This window comes from Ranitomeya variabilis, chromosome 4 (assembly GCF_051348905.1).
Source record: "Ranitomeya variabilis isolate aRanVar5 chromosome 4, aRanVar5.hap1, whole genome shotgun sequence".
Classification (NCBI taxonomy): domain Eukaryota; kingdom Metazoa; phylum Chordata; class Amphibia; order Anura; family Dendrobatidae; genus Ranitomeya; species Ranitomeya variabilis.
In genome coordinates this window covers 126032213-126052722 of record NC_135235.1, presented here as the reverse complement: position 1 = coordinate 126052722, position 20510 = coordinate 126032213, and the positions used below count along the sequence as shown (strand labels likewise).

General features: G+C 41.7%; 1 protein-coding gene across 24 annotated transcripts in view; it reads right to left on the bottom strand.

Moving 5' to 3' along the window:
• Positions 1–20510, bottom strand: part of LOC143770030 (calcium/calmodulin-dependent protein kinase type II subunit gamma) — a 283897-nt gene that overhangs the window by 62296 nt on the left and 201091 nt on the right. For 8 of the 24 annotated variants that reach the window (XM_077259214.1, XM_077259217.1, XM_077259215.1 and 5 more), the window contains exons 6-14: positions 9459–9531; positions 8823–8925; positions 8603–8686; positions 8299–8393; positions 7614–7736; positions 7108–7191; positions 6345–6387; positions 614–652; positions 157–219 (exon numbers count right to left, since the gene is read on the bottom strand). In XM_077259214.1, coding sequence (XP_077115329.1) covers positions 157–219; positions 614–652; positions 6345–6387; positions 7108–7191; positions 7614–7736; positions 8299–8393; positions 8603–8686; positions 8823–8925; positions 9459–9531 — 707 coding nt within the window. The remainder of the gene's footprint in view (positions 1–156; positions 220–613; positions 653–6344; positions 6388–7107; positions 7192–7613; positions 7737–8298; positions 8394–8602; positions 8687–8822; positions 8926–9458; positions 9532–20510) is intronic. The other 16 variants (XM_077259216.1, XM_077259221.1, XM_077259218.1 and 13 more) reach the window with 2 other exon arrangements.

Here is a 20510-nt window from a genome sequence, read left to right as displayed (position 1 = left end):
GCCCCCGAGCATGCAGGCATTGGCATGCAGTCTCATCAGGGGCAGGAGAATATGACAAGGGAGGGAAAAGAAAGTCAAAAAGAGAGGAAATCAGTAGGGAAAAAATCAGATTGAGGATTATAGTAATTGGGGTTCGGGTCAACTCATGCCACGTACCTTGCTCAGCCAAGTTGGCAGCACTGGTGGCGGCTGCAACGGGGGCGGAGCTCTGCCTGCCAACTGATTGGACAAAATCATTCAGTGGGAGGAGCCACAACAATGCAACAGAAGACCAAATGAGCAACAATAAAGGCAAGATGCAAGTCAAATAAGCATTGATTAAAGAAAGTATGACAAAAATAAACAGAATTGTATGAAGCTTTAATAGACTTTAAATGCACATGTATATTATTTTCACAATTGCCCAGAGAATTGTTGGGGTGGACCTTGCAAAGCACAAAAGACTCTTCCTTTTCTGTAATGCTAGGATGAAAAACACTAGAAATATTTCACTCTCAAGCACTGAGTGGTAGCCAAGATTGTATGCAATAGCAAGCATTCACTTTCAGGTTCATATCAGGTGGCTAACAACCAGACAACAAGCAAAGGATGCCAAGAGATGCAACATCCGCACCTGCTGGGTCTTCCTTTTTCTCTCTTCGGTTGACAGCACCTAGTTTTCAATTATAGAAGACCTATTAGATACGATGTGATTACAATGCATCGGCATGCTGCATCTTGCATTGCACGGACACACTCTATAGAATGCCACAGTCAAGCAGATCTCAGTGATTCTTGTGTGCTCGCAAAGTTCCCCGTCCTTCTCAAGCAAAATACACAGCAAAAAAAAAAATCTACTGCAACAAGCCAAGAGGATAGGGCAGCGTAGCAGGTCAGTAGGATGAAGGGGCTTTTGAGGAATGAAGAGACTGTGGGAAGAGGAAGGAAATGTGGCAAAAAGCCAGTGGTTCCACTCTACCGAATCTTTGTACCGGATAAGGCATTGGAGGAGAGAAAAAAAGTGTCTAAAGTGTGTTTTGTAGGTGTTAAAAAAAAAAGTGAGAAATTATAGGACAGAAAAAGCGAGAACAAGAAAAAAATGTCACGACTGTAAACGTTAAGGCACTGTGGTTTTCTGCATGAAAATGGACACAAAAAAGTGTCTGTGTTGCCAACAGCAGTCAACATGTACCACATACACTAAAGTTTGGTTGTTTTGGGCCACACAGCCACTTTTTTCCTATAACAAACATGGGGCATTTTATCACTGCCCAAAAGGGGTAATTAGGCTCTGTTCACATCTGGGCGGAGAGCTTTTTCACCTATTGCATCATCTTCAAGAATTGAATTTCTGTGATAAACACAAAGCTCGATGCCGAGAAGAAACCTGATGCAATCGATGGTGAGTCTTCAACGCAGATGAGAACAGAGATTTAAACCGATTTGGGATTTTTTAAATACTTCAGATCAATGCATTTGTCGAACAGCAGCAGCAATATCAGCATGCAAAAAGCGACAAAAGGCTTTATTTGCCTAGCTCGCTCATGAAGCGTAAGCATATGGGCACATCTGAAATTTACTATGGTACAGAAATGCCCATTAACCACCATCCAGAATACTAACAAGTGGAGCAGCAGAGAACAATTGCAGCTATAGCAATCCGTGCAGCTGGAATGAGGCCCATGACCTAAAAGGAAAAAACTTGTGTCCAACAGCACCATTATTGTGGCTCTATTGATTTACCAAGGCCATTGTCTGATTGTATATGAACCATAAAAGAAGTGAAACATGTCATATACAGTATTTACACCAAATTCAAGTTAATAAGACTTTGGTCTCATCACAAATCCTGAAGGCATCTGAAGTTACCTAGAACAAAAGAGCTGCACCAAGTTTGGAGAAAACTCATCCCTTAGCAATTTGCCATTGAAAACTGTGGGGGAAAAGCTTCTTTAGAGTACTGTAGAAGAGCAAAGCACTTCACAATGTAAAAAATCTGAAAATCTATTGTGTGTCAATGTAGCCCAAGAATATATTTAGCAGTCCATCTTGTGAGGGAGAAAACGGCAGATATTTTCGGACTTATACTTGCCCAGTTAGTATAAAAAAAAGTATAGTAGTCTCCCCTTCAAGTCTGGTTATTAAAAAATAACAAAAAAAACACCACAACATCTCAAAGACCGATTCATTAAGACCGACGTTTCATACGTCAGTCCTAATGTTGGACGTGCAGGAGTAAGACACGCCTAATTCATTAAAATGTGCAAGCCCTATCCCACTCACTTTGGTAGATCAGGCCAGAACTTCAAGTTGAGCAAAAGTTTTGTGACTTTTCAAAGTGTTTTTCACCCAGAAATCTGATTAAAACATTTGATGAGTCACGGCCTTAGAGATCGAAAACCAGTGTGGGACACAGCCTCTTCTTCATGCTGGGCATACCCCAAAGTGACTGCTGCTGACTCTGCCCCCAGGAATGATGCGCCTCCTCATTGTGCTCCCCTTATCCAGTTCATAGGGACATATCACACTGTATGCCTATACATTAGGATGCTTGGCAGTCTTATATCAATGGTAGAAGATTGGAGTGCTCTTGGTGCATTTATCAGATTGTGTGAACAGTCCCTAAATGCTGGCTTTGGCATAGACACAAAGTACTTTTTTTTAGTAAATGTTAATTTTTAGCCAATTGTAAATCTGTAACAATTGTTAGGGTTCCTGTGTTAATCTAACCCTCTTAAAATAGTATAAACTGTATAATCTATCATGACAAACCCCATCTTTACTCATATAATGGAGTCTTTAGATTGATAAATTATATTGTACATCATATCAGAACTGGGACCATGGAGAGATTTCCTCTATGAAATCTGCTGTGAAATAGGTCATTTTGCTGCAGTGAATATGAACACAAGAAAGTGCCAATCCCATACTCTACATCTGACCTTTTCACAAAGTTGATATCAAGACAACAAAATGTTTGGATGTTGATTATGTTGTATTGTTCCTGTCTAGTGTCTTTTTTTGCCCTTTTGATTTACTTGTATATATATATATATATAGGGCTGAAAAGAAATAAATGTTCATATTCTCTGGACAGAAAAAAGCAGAAACCAACTAATTCCTTCATGGTACTAATGAAAGCAGATATCAAATGACAAAAAAGTCCTCCAAAGCTATGCAAGTGCTTGAATTGAAATGAATGAAGTGAAGGCAATCTGAGAAGAAGGAATTCATGGAAACGGCCTAAACAATGCATTCATGGGGTAGAGAGGTTTGTAACATTAAGTTTACATAACCTGTTAGAAGTAGACCCTCATTATTATCAGAGTAAAAAGTGGCTACAAAGGGTTCTAGAGGACTTGCCAGGTTGAACCCCTAGGTTGCCATACAGATTTTTGGCAATCACTGGTGGTCCTAGGAGCAAGAAGCCCCATTATCGGCTTATAATCACAGAAACATACTGACAAAAATGAAAGGTCTAAAGCAGACAACCCCTTTAAGCTTTAAAATGGAGTCAATAGTGAATTCAAAGTGTCCTTTCTATGTGCCAGAACTTTTAAGTGCTTGGAATAATGTCCGTTCATATCTGAAAAGAGCCAAATACCAAGGCAGTCAGTAGTTTCTCTAAGATCAGCTATGAGAAAAGACAATGACCACAAAAAGAATTATTAATACACGGAAGGCACAGACATGAAAGTGATGCGTGCAACTTTCGAAGAAAATTCCACTCATGGTTAGATCATGGAAAATATTCCTTGTCGCTTATACGCAGCGTGTGCCAGAAACAAAAATACAATTAACACACAGAGCTCAGAAGAAGTAGGAATCCGCTCAGACACTGGGACCTGAGGGAGGAAAGTCTTTATTAGGTCAGAACAAAACATTGAACTACAGCAAGAATTAAAATATCTGCACCCTAACTGCTCCTTCTCACCCCCTGTAGGTTTCGTGATATGCTTCACTCTCATGCTCAGCAAGCGGTGTCACCGTAGTAGATGATGAACTGCCCAACCCAAAATAATAAAAAAATATATATGACCCAATAACAAATTGCTATTACATAACTAAACAGTTGTTCAGTCCTTGGCTTTCATGGAATACGAGTCCCTACATGGAAACGTTAATGATATTTACTAAAATGGTTCCTTCTGTTGCCAAATGTTAGGTAGTACATCATTAAAAATCCACAACAAAGTACAGCAAGTCTTATATGTATTCTTTATCCAAGTAGGTAAAATTATAATAATATTCAAGAGCACCTTTAATTGTCTTTGGAAAGAGTCTGCAAGATCACGACAGCACTAATGAAATCCCTACAACATAGACATTTGGAAGCAACTTTTCTTAAAAGTGTGAACCAAGAAATTCCTGAGTTATTCTCCCCAGAAATTAATTCATAAACTTAGCGTTATGTCCATACAGAAACGTTTATCCGATCAGTGCTGACTGTGCTGGACATGCCCCATTGACAATCTAATGGTCATTCATTTCTAGGACTGATCACACAGGAATGCAGAGTTTTAAGAAAAATGCTGCAGAAAGATTTTATTAGCATTTACTAAAACAGTGTAAAAAATAGTTAAAGGCGTTTTCCAAGAATAGTTTGTCAAGGTTAAAAAAACAAACAAATGGAGCTTTACTCACCCACACTTATTCCAGCGCTGCCACCAGTCTTTAACAGGCTGCAGTGGTAATACTGGGACAACTGCGCCTGTGACCACTGCAGCCAATTACTGGACTTAGCGAGGCATACTGCGGTAGTTGGTATGAGACCACTTATCCCAGTGATTGGCTGCAGTGGTCACAAGTGCTGTAGTTGTAACACTAGTGCCGCAGACTGTCAAAGACGGGGGATAAAGGTGGAGAGGCATGGCTGGAGCAGTGGTGGGTGAGTAATCTCAGCTTGGTATTGGTAACCTTGGTAAGCCCTTGACGTTAAAAAAATATTTTTTTACATTTGTTACCTACTATTAATAAATAATTTTTAATATGAACACTGTTGTGTGACCTCCATGCTTTTATAGGATGAGCGCATTAGGCAAGTTATGAGTTTCCTGCTAAAAAAAAGACCACCTAAGTGATATCAGAACTCAAATCAATTATCAAAAAATATTACATACAAATAAAACGCAATTTCAATACATAAAAACTGGAAAACAGATATCAAGCAATCTTGATCCTAACAATACAGATTAAAATTCTAAGTGAGAAAGTAAAATAAAAAATAAAATAAAAATGTAGAAATTTGTGTCTATGGGAGTCAGATAGGCACAGAGTTTACCAAGCATGGTCCAAAGAAAGAGCCCTGATTGTACAAAGGGCCTCACAATGCCCAAATCAGATGGGGGTAAGAAACAGGTCATATGTGCACCAAGTACGGCTAACAAACACTTCTATAATGTGTGTACCCCATTATATAAAAATCAATATAAAGTTTGCATGAGCAATTAAATTAATTAAACTGATCAAAATCAGAGGCGCCTGCTTCCACCCCTACAGAACGGATCCAATACTGAAGTTAATAGCAGTATACAAGTGTATATCGGAGCACCTTCTGGAAAGACAGGCCCAAGCAGATTTTGTAGTGTGGACATGGAACTACAGAGAAGAGCACCGAAGTCTGAGCACACAGGTTCCCCAGGAAATTAAAGCATTTGCTGTAAGCATAAGATTATAAGGTAAGATGGCTACTAATCAGGAGTAATACTCACTGTTGTGCGTGTGCACATACTGATGTAAGACTCGTCCCTATGACATCACATGCTATATGTGACATTACAGAGCAACATATAATCCATGGCTGCCAGCTCTACATAGATTTGTGCGCAATAACTTCAGGGTCCAGCAGCAATATGCACAATTGTACACCATGGCATGTAGATGCATGTGGCCCATAATACCCGGGTGGGATCAGCAGACCCATATACCCACACATCCCAGTATGTACTATGCACATGACTGCGTTATTATGGTCACTGCCTCCGCTCCGGTTTGCACATCTGTGTGTGCGCAGATAACAGAGATGGCCTTTAGCACATGTACAGCCGGAAGCCATGGATCATGAGTCCACACGATAATATCACAAGAAAGCCAAGATATGACGCCACATGGCCACCTCTGAGCTATATTCTTCACAGACAGCAGTGGACAATATGCAGCGAGGACCAGTGACAGAATCATGCACAACATTTACATTAATAAGTGCCTCAAATCTTCATTATATGTTTTTGGCAAAACACCACATCAAAACGTCTCCCTGCCTCAGTATCTGGAAGATCTTATTCTTTAGCAAACCTTCACCATGCATACTTTTTTTTCCATTACGGATATGTTGCAATACTTCTTGTATTGCAAGCTGGGCTTACCTGAAAAATTTCGGGAAACCAGCATTGTAGTAAGAATTGCACCCTATGAGACAAAAATAGAAAAGTGACTCACATTTTAACACGTCCAGAATGCCAATAACAATGTACGACTAAACATCGCTCCCATCCACACACTGCAGAAGCTGACCAGCAGAGAGGAGTTTAACAGTGATGAGCGAACGTGCTAGGATACGGTGTTACCTGAGCATGCTCGGGTACTAAACGAGTGACTTCAAAGTGCTCTAAAAATACGTTCGAGTCCCTGCGGCTGTTTGACAGCAGCAGCAAGTGCAGGGATTTCCTTCAAGTATTGTGGCTGTCGAACAGCGGGCAGACATGCAGGTGCGGGGACATGAACGTATTATTCGAGCATGCGGAAGACATACTTAGAACCTGAGCATGCTCGGATAACACCTTACGAAGAAATCCTAACCTGTTCAGATTTGGTGAAAGATTTTGCAAAAATCAAGCAAAAGTTTTTTTTAAAATTGAGGCTATGTCCCACTTGACGAATATATTATCAAGAAACATCTAAAACGTTTTCTCCATTTCAACATTTTAGGAACAAGAGCAGCTTTCGAAGAGTTAATCAACCAGATCTCCGCTTCCTGTAACTGGAAGACCGCGATTGTGTTCAGGGTTAACCTGTATGGTCACTGGAACCTAAACCTGTCCACAAAGGTGAGCAGTTCTGAAAGGTTTGTACATGGCTCACAATGGTGTTGCTCATCCGTATACTTAGCATTGTGGCAGTGAAACTTACTTTAAGCTTTCTCCGGGCATTGAACTTCCTCAAACACTCCACGGTCTCTTGTCTGTGCATCATTGAGGCCACTGTTGATCGTTGCTAAAACGGAGAAAAAAATATATATATTAAGTAGGAGAAAAAAAACACAAACTCAACCAAGTCATGAACTAAGAAATTCCGTATGACAGGCAATTAATATTCGTCCCTCAGATTTGGCAATCAGGGCTGTTTCGGTATTTCCAATACATGATTTCTGGATTCAATACCTTCAAACACTACGACACTAAGGGGACTGTCCCATAGCTATCCATTTTACTGGTGTAATGTGTCAATGAAACAATTAGATGGGGTTCTAACATTGGGCAAGAAAGAAGAGCTACTCTCGGCAGGGGCGCATGCGCTATCCCCGGCCATAGGGCTTCGTGCACACGCTCAGCTATGTCGGAGAAAGTCCCCGCTCCCACATACATAGGTCTTATATACATAAAGCCATCCACTGCTTGCTGGATGGTACAACTTACACAGACCCACGGATGCTTCAGTGCCTGATCGGCTGTGATGCGTTTTGCAGGATTTATTGTCAACATCTGATTGATTAAATTCTTAGCTTCAGGGGTGACCGTGTCCCACTCAGGTGAAGGGAACTAAGAACCAAGAATTACAAGACACAAAGCCTAAATATGAAAACTATAGCAGAATTGTAAAAACCCCAATATACCCAATGGACATATAAACTGTCACCCTCCGCCCGCCCGCTCCCATACCTGTGTAATACAAAGCAGCAGGTATGGACATAATCATCAGTACATCACTACAGTGTATGCTGTGGATTAGCGAGAAGGCAAGCACTGGGCTTCAGAAAAGGTTTAAGACTATTACATGCTTTGCTAAAGGCTTTTATTAAATGCACAGTTTCAATGAAATCAAGGAGTACAAGCGCAGTATTCCTAGAAAACACAGCCATGGAAAGTACATCACTGGACTATCAGTCATGTATGCGATGGATAAAGAGCGAGAGGGTTCAAAAACGTAACCATGTAGACCCTGCAAATGATGAGAAAGGTTAAGATTAACCTCATTAAGCCTCCTTTTATTTATTTTTTATTCCTTGCATAGCGCCACCCTTATCCATGGGCTTTGTCTGGTATTGGAGCTCAAGCTCAGTAGGTCAATAAAAAAAAAAATCATAAATAGAGTCCTACTTACATCATATGCTCCAGCTTTGATCTGTTGGTAAAGTTTATGTTGATCTTCATCCCAGAATGGAGGATAACCCACTAGTAATATGTACAGAATGACCCCTAAAGTGAACCAAGAAAATAAAACAAATTACTTTTCAGCTTCACTTGTTTTCTATGTCACGAGTCGTGAAGCTGAGGCTCAAACACACTGATATAATGGATGCAATGAGCAGAGAGCACAAGCCGTCCTGTATTTAGGATCTATGGTCTCCCCGTTCACTCTTGTGCGGTCTGCAACTCTCACTATCTATAATAGGGGGGATTCTTACCACAAGCCCATATGTCAACTGGCTTTCCATAGGGATCCTTTCTCAACACCTCTGGGGAGAGGTAACCTGGTGTACCAGCAAAGCCTGCAAGACAGAACAAAGATGGATCTCACTCTCCTTATACCCTGGGTATAATTCACTATTGTTTACAAAGTAGCTAAATGGATAGCAAACATTTAGACCAAGAACTAAATGCAACATAAAGCATTCTCAGACTTACCAAACCATGCTTGTTGGTCTCCCTGAACTTCAATGGCAAGACCAAAATCAGCAAGTTTCACAGCAGCACCCTTGCATTTACTAGCCAGCAACAGGTTTTCAGGCTACAGAAAGAAAAGTAACAAAAGATCAAATATAAAAGTCTAGGGACTTATAATGGTAGAAGAATAATATCCTGTATATTATCACTGACGTGCAATGACTGCAGCAATCACTAGGTGGCGATCACGGCATTCTGATGCAGTATTGCAGGTGCCATTATCCGCCAATACCTGACGGTCTAGTGTCTTGTCTGACATCTGATTAGCCCAAGAGGCTTATGTGTAAGAGCTTACGTGTAAGAAGGTGTAATGCTGCGGTGAGGGAAGAAACTCTGCTAAAGAAGAGGAAATGAAAGAGGAAAAAGGAAGAATGGGAAGCACCAAGAGGAGGAAAGGAAATCGTTAAGATTCAAGATCCAAGACTAAACTAGACGCATATCAAAAGCGGAAATAGCGACCGCATGATCATACAGTATATACAGTGTAGCTGCTGTATACATGATGGCAACACTCGTGGTCACCACCTTCGGTTCCTGGACACGAGAGTTTGCAGCAAATACTACCAGGCACATCTGCACAATGAATGGGAAGGTTACCTTAAGATCCCGGTGCACAATATCATGTTGGTGAATGTGATTGACGCTTTCCAGGATCTGGTGAATACAGTGGCTATGGAAAAAAAAAACACATATATATTAATTTAGTTGTGAACATCCAAAATAAAGACTTTCCTCACAGACATATAGATTCAGAGCTGCATATGATGCCCGATAGGAATCCTGTTCATAGCGTATCTTATCCTAGATTTAATATGATTAGGCACTATCGGTACTATTGGATTTCCGCCAATATTAGATCACCATGCTGCAGGATCTGGCTTTCATTTTGTCCATTTCCGATTTTGCTCAACCAAATAACACAGACTTCAGTCTGACTTTCCTCTGCAGAAAAATTACTGCAGTGAGGCCGCTCCCTTCCTCCATCATCATGATTTCCCATCAAGCCACTATTTACAGAGGAAAGTGGCACTTGGTTGTACTGTATCTAGCGGCACATTGATTTATCTAGCGGCACATTGATTTATCTAGCGGCACATTGATTTATCTAGCGGCACACTGATTTATCTAGCGGCACACTGATTTATCTAGCGGCACACTGATTTATCTAGCGGTACACTGATTTATCTAGCGGCACACTGATTTATCTAGGGGCACATTGATTTACCTAGCGGCACACTGATTAATCTAGCGGCACACTGATTTATCTAGCGGTACATTGATTTATCTAGCGGCACACTGATTTATCTAGCGGCACACTGATTTATCTAGCGGCACACTGATTTATCTAGCGGCACATTGATTTATCTAGCGGCACATTGATTTATCTAGCGGCACATTGATTTAGCTAGCGGCACACTGATTTATCTAGCGGCACATTGATTTATCTAGCGGCACACTGATTTATCTAGCGGCACACTGATTTATCTAGCGGCACATTGATTTATCTAGCGGCACACTGATTTATCTAGCGGCACATTGATTTATCTAGCGGCACATTGATTTATCTAGCGGCACCTGGTTTTCTCAGGCCCTGCTTTTTGCAGTACCTGTTCTGCAATTGCACCAGGGAGACACTCTGTGCCATATTTTAGGGGTTTAATAACAAAATAGTTAGAAGGAATAATATATCCCTTGAAAAAAAAAACTTAAGTTACTCAAATACATCCCTAAATAAAGGCACCATACAGAGAGTAAGTCCATGCAGGTGAAATAACTGGTTGATAGTAGGTATGCTAGGAAGAATATCCATAGAAATCCCTGATTTAATTCCCTACATAACCACAGAGGAGGGCACCCTATATGTGATGAATGAAATATGGAGCCTGCTCCTCCTCATCTTTCCCTTCTGACCTAAGGTTCCAGGTGTTAATGAAGCAGGACACCAAGATACCCCAAAGGGCTGCTAGAGGAGAAATATGGGAGTGTAGAATGCAGACATACGTTAATATATTCAGTCACCAAACAAAACAGGAATCAACTATTGCACACTACAATGCAGTGTAGACATAGTATTATTATTTATGCCAGTTGGCTACTATAATTCACAGCAAGGAAACGCATGTGTTAATATCGCAATATTATCCCGCGCAGCAATAGAACTGCTTGCTGTAGAGATCAGAAATACAGATATTACTACCCAAAGCTAGCTAACTATTTTAGATATACATTTATCTAATAGGAATAAAGGCATGCAGCTTAATACAGAGGCTATCAGTTACATACATAGCTATATATAACTAATGAGATCAGATCTAGTAGTAAACCTACTTGCTGTGGAGACTGCCTAGTCAACAGGCGCTATTGGCAGAGGAAGCTAATAATGGACTCAGGGTACCAATTATCCATTGGCTATTAGGAGAAATAAGAGATTTTTGTAGATATTAGTGCAGCTGCTCGCTGCAAGGATTGCTAACCATAAATGCTGTCAGTGTATAGTCACTATGACAAGTGGTACACACTGATGAGTATTTTGACAAGAATGTCTACAATACATGTGCTAGTGCACACATCGTGCCTCGACTCGTTTTTCCTCTCCATCAAGGGTTATCATGAGGCTGTGGGCACTTCTGGAGTAGTCTCCACATAAGATATAATGATACCATAAAGACGGAAGCATATTATATCTGCATACTACACTCCCATATTTTTAATCCAGCAGCCCTTAAAAGTGCTTTTTCCCCCCAAGAACAAAGTTCATTTTAATCAATAGATGATGGAATAATAATTTCCACAATTGGATGTTAAAGGGAACCTGTCACCAGGTTTGGCCGATAAGAGATACGGTCACCACCTTTCAGGGTTGATATACAACATTCTGTAATGGTGTATATCTGCCTCCAACCCGACCTGCAAGAGAAGAAAACTTACTTTTATTATACTTACCTGCAGGGCGGTCCGGTCCGTTGGGCGTCGATGGTCTTGGGCCTGCGCCTCCCATCTTCTCACGATCGCCGTCCTCCTGCTTGCTTCGTGTGTATGACGCATCCCTTTGTCATCCACACAGTCTCCTCGGCACAGCGCCCCTGCGCAGGTGTACTTCTCTGCCCTGTCGAGGGCAGAGCAAAGTACTGCAGTGCGCATGCGCTGGGTCTCTGACCTTTCCTGGCACCTCAACAGGGCAAAGAAGCACGCCTGCACAGGAGCGCGGTGTCGAGGAGACGCATCAGCCACACGAAGTAAGAAGGGCAGCATCGCAAGAAGAAGGGAGGCGCCAGGCCAAGAAAAGTGACTCCCATCGGACTGGACCGCCCCACAGGTGAGTATAATAAGTTATTTTTCTTCTCTTGCAGGTTGGGTTGAGGAAGAATACTAGCAAAAAGGCAAAGATGCTTACCTACCTAGGCCTCCAAACAAATGCACCATCAGGATGCAGTAGACCCATGTAGTTAAGATGGCAACAACACAGGTGCAGAAATACCGATGAGGCAACCACTCACAACCTACCAGGTTGGAGGCCTAGGTAGGCAAGAATCTCTGCCTTTTTGCTAGTATTCTTTGAATTTTCAGAGGATTTCTAAATCCTGTTTTTGTGCTGTATTTGTCAGGTTGGGTTGAAAGGTGATGGCCGTATCTCTTATCGACCAAACCTGGTGACAGGTTCACTTTAAATAAAATGTTCCTGTGCTGAGATATTCTTATAAATGTGCCCCTGCTGTGTACTTTGTAATGGCCGTGTCTGACCGTAGAGGAACATGGTCTTTTCATACCAGAGCTGCTGGGCAGGGGAGGAAACAAAAAAATATACAGACAGGACAGCACAGGATCACAGCTGGTTCTTTCAGTGAGGTAAAACATTTGTTTTTAAACATGCTTTACCTCACAGAAAGAATCAGATGCTATATTCACCTTGTAAATGATTGTCCCATCAAGACGACCCCATTTTCCTAAGCGTTATTAGTTTACCCTAATATGGGTCAGTGGAGAAAGCCACCAGCAAGCACCAAATCTCATTCTTGCCACCCATATACAACAAGAATAACCGTTCACCCAACAGGCCAGATGTTCAGCTGCTTTTGTTGGGGTTCAGGATCCAATCCTTGGATTAGATCACTGCACAGGCTCTCAAATTAAAGAGATATGTGATGAGACAATCGCTTTAAAGGAGTTGTTTAAGAGCCACTCCTGCTCTCTCTCACACAATAATGACTTTTCCGCTAATCAATGGCTGCAGGGGTCACATGTCCCAGTTTCGAGATGTCAACGCATTAGCAGGTAGCAGAGAGAGACCATTCAGCAACGTAACCGAAGGACAAGCAAAGTATTACTTCATTTTATTTTTTACCCCATTTTGAGCCATTTTTAGAAATTCCTGTGGATGTTTTCAACCCATTTAAGCATTTTCTAACAGTGTGACAGAGAATTTGATTGTGCTTGTCCAGCCACCCACCATTTTCTTATTGCACCATCCATTTACAGGCTCTATTCAGCTGAGTGTGCATGTGTTCTGAAAAGAGAGTAAGACACCTCTGATGGTGGCTTACCCCCCAGGAGCAAAGGAAACTGACATGTTCCAATGCAAAAGACCAGTGCTTCTCTTCCCAGACATTTGCCATCAGGGCAATGTTCATACACCTAGATTTATATTAGATGGTCGACCGATCACCCCAAAATCAAACTGGCACGGCTGACAACAAGGTGAAGATAAAACTCTGGTGCATAAATTCATGAATCAAAATCTATACATTACAAAGATCCCTAAATGTCTCCTCTAGTCCTTCTCAACAAATCTTCCTCTCGTGTAAGAACACCTTCAAGGTTTGAGTCCGAGTCCTCTGCTGCACATCTGCAAACCTCATCTCTATGTTGCGTTTGGGAACATAAAAGGTTTGTGCGAGCGCACTATGGCGGAGCTCTTGATAATGTGTTGCTTGGCAACAGGAGCAACAGCCTTTTAGAAAAAGATCAGATACATTCTGCTCAGCTCATTTTCCTCTGCTGCATATTTATAATATTCCTACAAATCTCTGCTGAGGTTAAAACAAAGAAATGCACAAGCCGGTTGTTAACATTATGACGTTACTAATGCTTTAAAAAGGAGCTGATCGCGAGTTCTACGTGACTTGTTTGGATTCCCGGGGTCTTCCGATATGTAGTCGTACTGTTCACTGACACGGCTACATCTTGACATTTCATGGGTGCACAATAGTCTTTGGTTCTACAGCAATGCATCCAGTCCTGGGGCGTATTATATTATTTGTACGAGAGAAAGCAAAGTTCCTTAGTGCTGGGGCTCCAACCTTTCTTATCTTTAGAGCCACAGACCGCTCAGAGAGGGTCACTAGCCACATCTAGACCCCCGCCACTCCACAGAAGTGACGTCCACCTTCTGCCTCCACTCATCCCCCACCTCCCCCAAGTAGTGACACAAAGCAGAGTTTCCACTGCAGCTTCTGGTATGTAGGATTGGCTGCAGCGCTGATGCCTTGTCAACTACGCGGCAACCAACTGGTGAGCGGAGCGGCTCTGCTGGTGTCAACAACACATAAGACAGTTGTTGAGCTCACGGACTGACTGCCATGCTGTTGATATGACATCAGTGCCATAGCCAATATCGGACACTGGTAGAAGCGGCGTAGACTCGCCAGTGAACCTGGGGGAAGAGGAGTACAGTCTTTTTTTTAATTATTATTGTTATACCAAACTGTAACAACCCCTTTAAATGTATCTCGCCACTACTTAGACCAGTATATGCCCATGCAGGTCTGATCTGCGTGGATACTCACAAAAGTCACCATCTGGAGTTCTGCTCTTCATAGCAGGTTGCTAGACCTTGAGTTAATACACCAAGCTGGCAGAAGGCGGCGGGCGAGCCACACATTACGGGTCACATGTGGCTCCCAAACCCCAGATAGGAGACAGCTCCCTCAAATTAACCATCTTAACTGCTTGCTTCAGACTAAACCCTGCTGCTTGAATGGTATTGAAAAAAATCCCCTTTAATTCAAGAGCCTTCCTTTAGCATTAGATTACTGAAGACCTGGTCTGGAGGGTTACATCAGACCATAATGATTCTCTTCAATAATTTGACCACATGTTCTCGTGAATGCAGAACTTCCTGTCCTGTCCGCTCCCAGGGACAGCTGCCAGCTTTTGCAAGTGTAGTCATCACATTATGGGCCCTGTGATGGGGTCTGCCATGCCATGGGAACTGGACAGAGGTATGTAGGCAAATGGAAGAAGTACATTCCACTGATGAAAATCAGATTCATATGACATTTTAATGTCTGAGGGCAGATGTATATGCTCATTTCCAATAATAATATGGGGCAGTGGACTGTAGAGGCCTACAAAAAATGCTTTGCAGAATCCCAAGTATGTAGGGTATCCAGTGATATATGATCAGACCTTGTCTTTACATCCCTTGACTTCCAAGAGTCATTATTTTTTGTTATTTTTCCGTCATGTTTTTGAGAACCATAACTTTTATCTTTACAATGATGGAGAGGTGTGAGGGCTTGTTTTTTGAGGGGTAAACTATTTTTTTTTTTATTAGTACCAATTTGGGATACATTACCTTTTTATTAATATTTCTTTTCATTACATTTTGTGGGGAAAGAATAGGTAACAAAACAAATTCAGGAATTTGCAATTATCTTTTTTATTTTGAGTTTACTTCGCATGATAAAGAACATCATACTTTAACCCTACTGTCTCTCAAACACACCAATACCAGTTATGTTTTTTGAAAAAAAAGTTTTAAATTGTGGGGGGTTTTAAGATATTTTTAAATCTTTTAAAAATGCGTTTTCATTTTTTTTTTTTACCACTTAAGCCTCACTAGGGTACTTAAACCTGTGATTATTCAGTCACTGGTAAATTACACTATCAGGCCGGTTTTACAGGAGATATCAGTGTCCGTGTGTGTAATACTTGCGGCACAAGTGTGGCAATTGTGTGCTTACCGTGTGCCGCATCAGCACCAAACATACCGGCGCCTGAGAAGCAGCGGTACAGTTAGCACTGTTTCCCGGCATCGGGAGCTCAAAACGGCTCTCATCATTCTCCCCTGCTCTGCCGGCAATTAGCACGAGCAGGGGAGAATGATGAGAGTTATATTTAACTGATAACAGAGACAGCAGGCGTTGGCTAATGGGCCTATTTCTCCCATCAGCCTACACTTGCTGCCGCTAATAACAGTGAGAGCAGAAGCGGCTGATGGGAGTATTAATCATCTGCTGCCTGATGTCTAAATAAAGAATTTAAAAAAAACGGCATGGGGTCCCCCATTTTAGATGTGCCAATCCTGGCGCTTTGACCAGCCCTTCCCGCTTGGCCTGTGGCAGTGTCAAGTGGGGTAATATTTGTGGGGTTGATGTCACCTTTGTATTGTCCGGTGACATCAAGCCCACGGCTTAGTAATGGAGAGGCGTCTATAAGACACCTATCCATTACTAATCCTATAGTTATATGGTAAATAAAGACACAGCCAGAATAAAGTATTTTATTTGAAATAAAACCACAACACACTTTTACATTTTTTTTTTAAATAAACATAGTTATACTTGCCCAACGCCCATTCCACTGTAGCCAACATCTCCTGTAATAAAACAAAAATAAAAAAAACAACAATATCCCTCACCTGTCTGTCGTTCTGACCCATGCCGTAATCTATGTCTGGGATTAAATAGTTTTCAACCTGGACGGTGCCAAGATGCGAAAGTCCAGGCTGGGAATTACTGGACAATGAGCTGTTGAGAGCGCAGAGTCAGTGAGCAGCGGTGATCTCACCACCATGACAAAAAGTCACCGACTTCACCGCAGTTCTGCTTAGTGATGCCTTGAGCGTTTGAAACGTGTAACTATATCTCGCCATCTGAACTTTGCCATTGCCATGGTTTTTTAAGAAGCATTTTGTAATAAATTTTTGGATTCAAAGAAGCTGGAACACATCCACTTTTTCTCATCTGTACTACACGTGTGATCGCACGAGTTCTGTGCTCCAGCAAGCCGTGTGCCGCTGTGGGGGAGCTGGTTCGTTCTTTTTTTCTTTCATTCACTATGGGGGCATTAAGCAGGCACCGGTCTGCCATGACAACTGATTCTCCCCGTAGCAGGGAAACCATAGAGAGCTGGTCCTCATCGGCAATAATATTTAAATGCTGTTGTCAGTGATTGACACTTATTTAAATAGTTAAACAGCAGCAATCAGAGCAAGCTCTATTGTCTGCTGCGTAACACAGCCAAAATTGTCAGAGTCTGGTGGGGGCTCAGCTCCTGAGTCTGCTTCATGCATGCGAAACCAACAGAGGATGTAGAATTAATTCCTAAGTCAGGAAGGTGTTATTAAAATGTTTTTTCCCCCCAGAGTTGAAAAAGTTATTTGAATAGCTGACATTACATACAAAAAATAATTATGTAAATAGTTCCTATTTACATACGATACATTCCAGTCACTATTGAGATTTTATTTTTCCGGAACATTGACAGAGATGCTAGAAACCACCTTGCTTGCCTTATGTGGACTAAAGCTGGCCATACATGAGACAGCTAACAGATGAATATTCACTTGGCAGAGAGCCATTTCTCCCGATTCTCCCTCAAACATGACCTCTCGGCTCAGCCAAAAGTTTGTGTGTTTACAATGCCTCTGCCAGACACCTCTAGTGGTGGCTTATCTCCCCTCAAAGCAAAAGGATTGAGTGTCGAAACACCAACTGCCTGATGCTTTGGGAGGCTCCCACCCACATCTGATGGATGATCTGTCGCATCAAAATTTGGCAGGTTGATTTTATCTCGTGTGTATGGGGGCCCTCAGTCTTCAAATCTTTTAACAATCATCCATTTCCATAACATCCATACAGTGTCGGACTGGAGTGCCAAGGGAACACCAGTAACTCCAGGGCCCCACTTTACAGCTACATGCAAATGTGACATTATCCTCAATCATAAATTTATATAACAATGAACAGGTTACATTGTTAAATGGATAAGATGCTGCCTTTGTCTGTACATAGTGATGCAAGTATATTATGCCAAGTACAGCTCATATAACAGGGTGGTGGCCCACTATTGCACAGGGGCCCACCGGAGCATTCTCCTGCTATCCTGTGGGCCAGTCCAAGCCTACATCCATAGATACCTTCACTAACCCCCTTCAACAAACATTTCTACTAAAATACGGCACAATCTACCGCAAATTAGTCTTCCTTTGCCTTCAGTGCCGATTCAATGATATAATACTATGCAATAAGGCATATATATATCTATATATATCTATATATATATGTGTGTGTGTGTGTGTGTGTGTGTGTGTGTGTGTGTGTGTGTGTGTGTGTGTGTGTTTTTGTGATTTTCCCTGCGGTACCACGGCAGAAGATTACAGCAGAACGATCCTATAGATACTTATATGGATTCCCATTATCCGACTCATCAGTTGATGTGCCGCACTGGTCCCTTACCTGGATCTAAAACATTGATATGGATGTGAGACCACAAAATGTACACCTTTTTATCAGTTGCATTCAAGCTCAGGTATAAAATCACAGAATGAGTCTATGAGCGCACAATACTATAATCAATTCAATACCGAATACACAGAAAATTCTGTTGAATTTCTAGAGCGAAGTAGAATGAGTAGGTCATGCTCACTTGAAATGGTCAAATGGCAAAGAATTTTACTGAAAACTTCCCTTTAAGACTGTTCTACATCTGCATTAGATTTTGGCTAGAAAATGAAGTAACCAATGTTTCCCAGGAGAGTTCCGTAGCAGAAAGGCCTGGCATGAGGTCCCCAAATACCACCCAAATAGTGTAGTGAGAGAAGCTAGTTCAGCATGCAACATCTTGCCCAAAAATGGACAAAGTCTCCAAGTGTCTCTGTCGCTGGCACACATAGTAACTTAGTTTTGGGAATGTTCCCTTAGTGGAACTCAATTCTATTATTTTTCTATTTCCCCCGTCACTTAAATACAGCCTATCAGTGGATACCATATCAATCAAGCTTTGTAGCAGAAACAAGAACTTCTCTGTTCTGAATCTCTATGCCTTTGGGACTGGATCTAACAGGAAATGAAAAAAAAAAAAGTGACACTCTTTTGTAGCTCACATATTTCACTTTAAAAAGAATACTGCAAACTCTACACATTACAAAGAAAGGCGAATTATTCGGTTTTCTCCTTTATCCCCTAACTTCCAGGGAGTCCTGTCCAAACAGCAGTGTGATCATTATTTAGCTGTGGGAACAGATTACCTAACCCTGCTAAATGCCTATTTAAGTCACCCTTGCAGCCTGACAACAACGACAAATTCCCTCTCCCATCCCTGCAGAACAACTTGTATTAAAGGGTCTTGGCGCCCTGCTCCTCAGAAACGTGATCTACAACAAAGGCACCACTTATTACATAAACCAATACCCTGCTGCTAGTTTAATGGTCACTTTTCTGCTACTACCATTTGTATCGAACATTCAGGATCACAAACATTTTAAGACCACGTAAGAGATGGTGCAAAAGGACCATTTATAATACGCAGTGGTATACAGACTAACAACCAGTTAAGGAGAGAATATAGCTAAAGTGTATCTGTGCGAGTAATGCTGCCCCAACCACAGGCAGCATGGATCAGACTCTAGATGCTTAATTTCAGCCAGGTACATTTTTCTCCGAAACGCGTCGCATTTCATAGAAAATAGGATTTGAAAAGTCACCCAGTTAACAAAGGGGGAGACCTGACTAATCTAGTGCAGTCTCCGGTGGGATCTCCGTGCACCACTCCAAGTGATTACTCTCTCGCATGTGTGTGCATAGGGATAGACCTGTCAATCAACTGGTGCGAGGAGAAGCCAGGTCTCTCCCTATAGTCCCCAGTCGGTGTCTGAGACCGCGTACTCTCATGGATCGCAGCGTGGCAGAGAGAATACATACTAGGTGGAAATGGCGCAGTCAGGCTCCGATTCATGTACCTGGGGTCCAGGCAGCAAGAATCAAATGACCGGTTTCATTTAAATACTAATATGAATGAATTACTAAAATAAACCTTCTTATATGAATTTATTATTTACTACATTGGGAACGGAGCTCCCTTGTAGTGATGGGTGCAGGCGGACAAACGTTACCCTTTATTTTAAAGATGTGAGGCTACGTTCCCACGATGAGCTTTTGGGAGTTTGTAGATTTTCGGCATCTATTAAGTGAATTACGGTAGGTTACCTGCATTTATTTTTTCATTGCATCGTTTTTGACACTGCGGTTCCGGTCTCTTCATCGCAGGTCATGTTTTAAATTTGCCCATAAAACTCAGCATGCTAACAAATATATATATACTCTGTCAAGAATCAGCTGCGCTTCCTAGTTCCGGCGGTCACCACATGATCACTCATAGGCAATTTTTATACTTACAAACACGTGACAACTGGCTTTTCTTCCTACTTGGCTCAGTGAAGCAGTGGCAGTAGTATTTCACTAAACACTGAGAGAATCAGGAAAAACAGCTCATCGGCATATAAGTCACATGGCAACTCCTCAAACGGATTGAGCAGCAATGGAGGGGGTGACGCAAACTAAATTCTCGCCCCAGGTTCCAGAAAACCTAGATACACCTCTGCCTTTAAGTTAAAAATTGCTGTAAGAAAAAATAATTTTCATGTTGTAC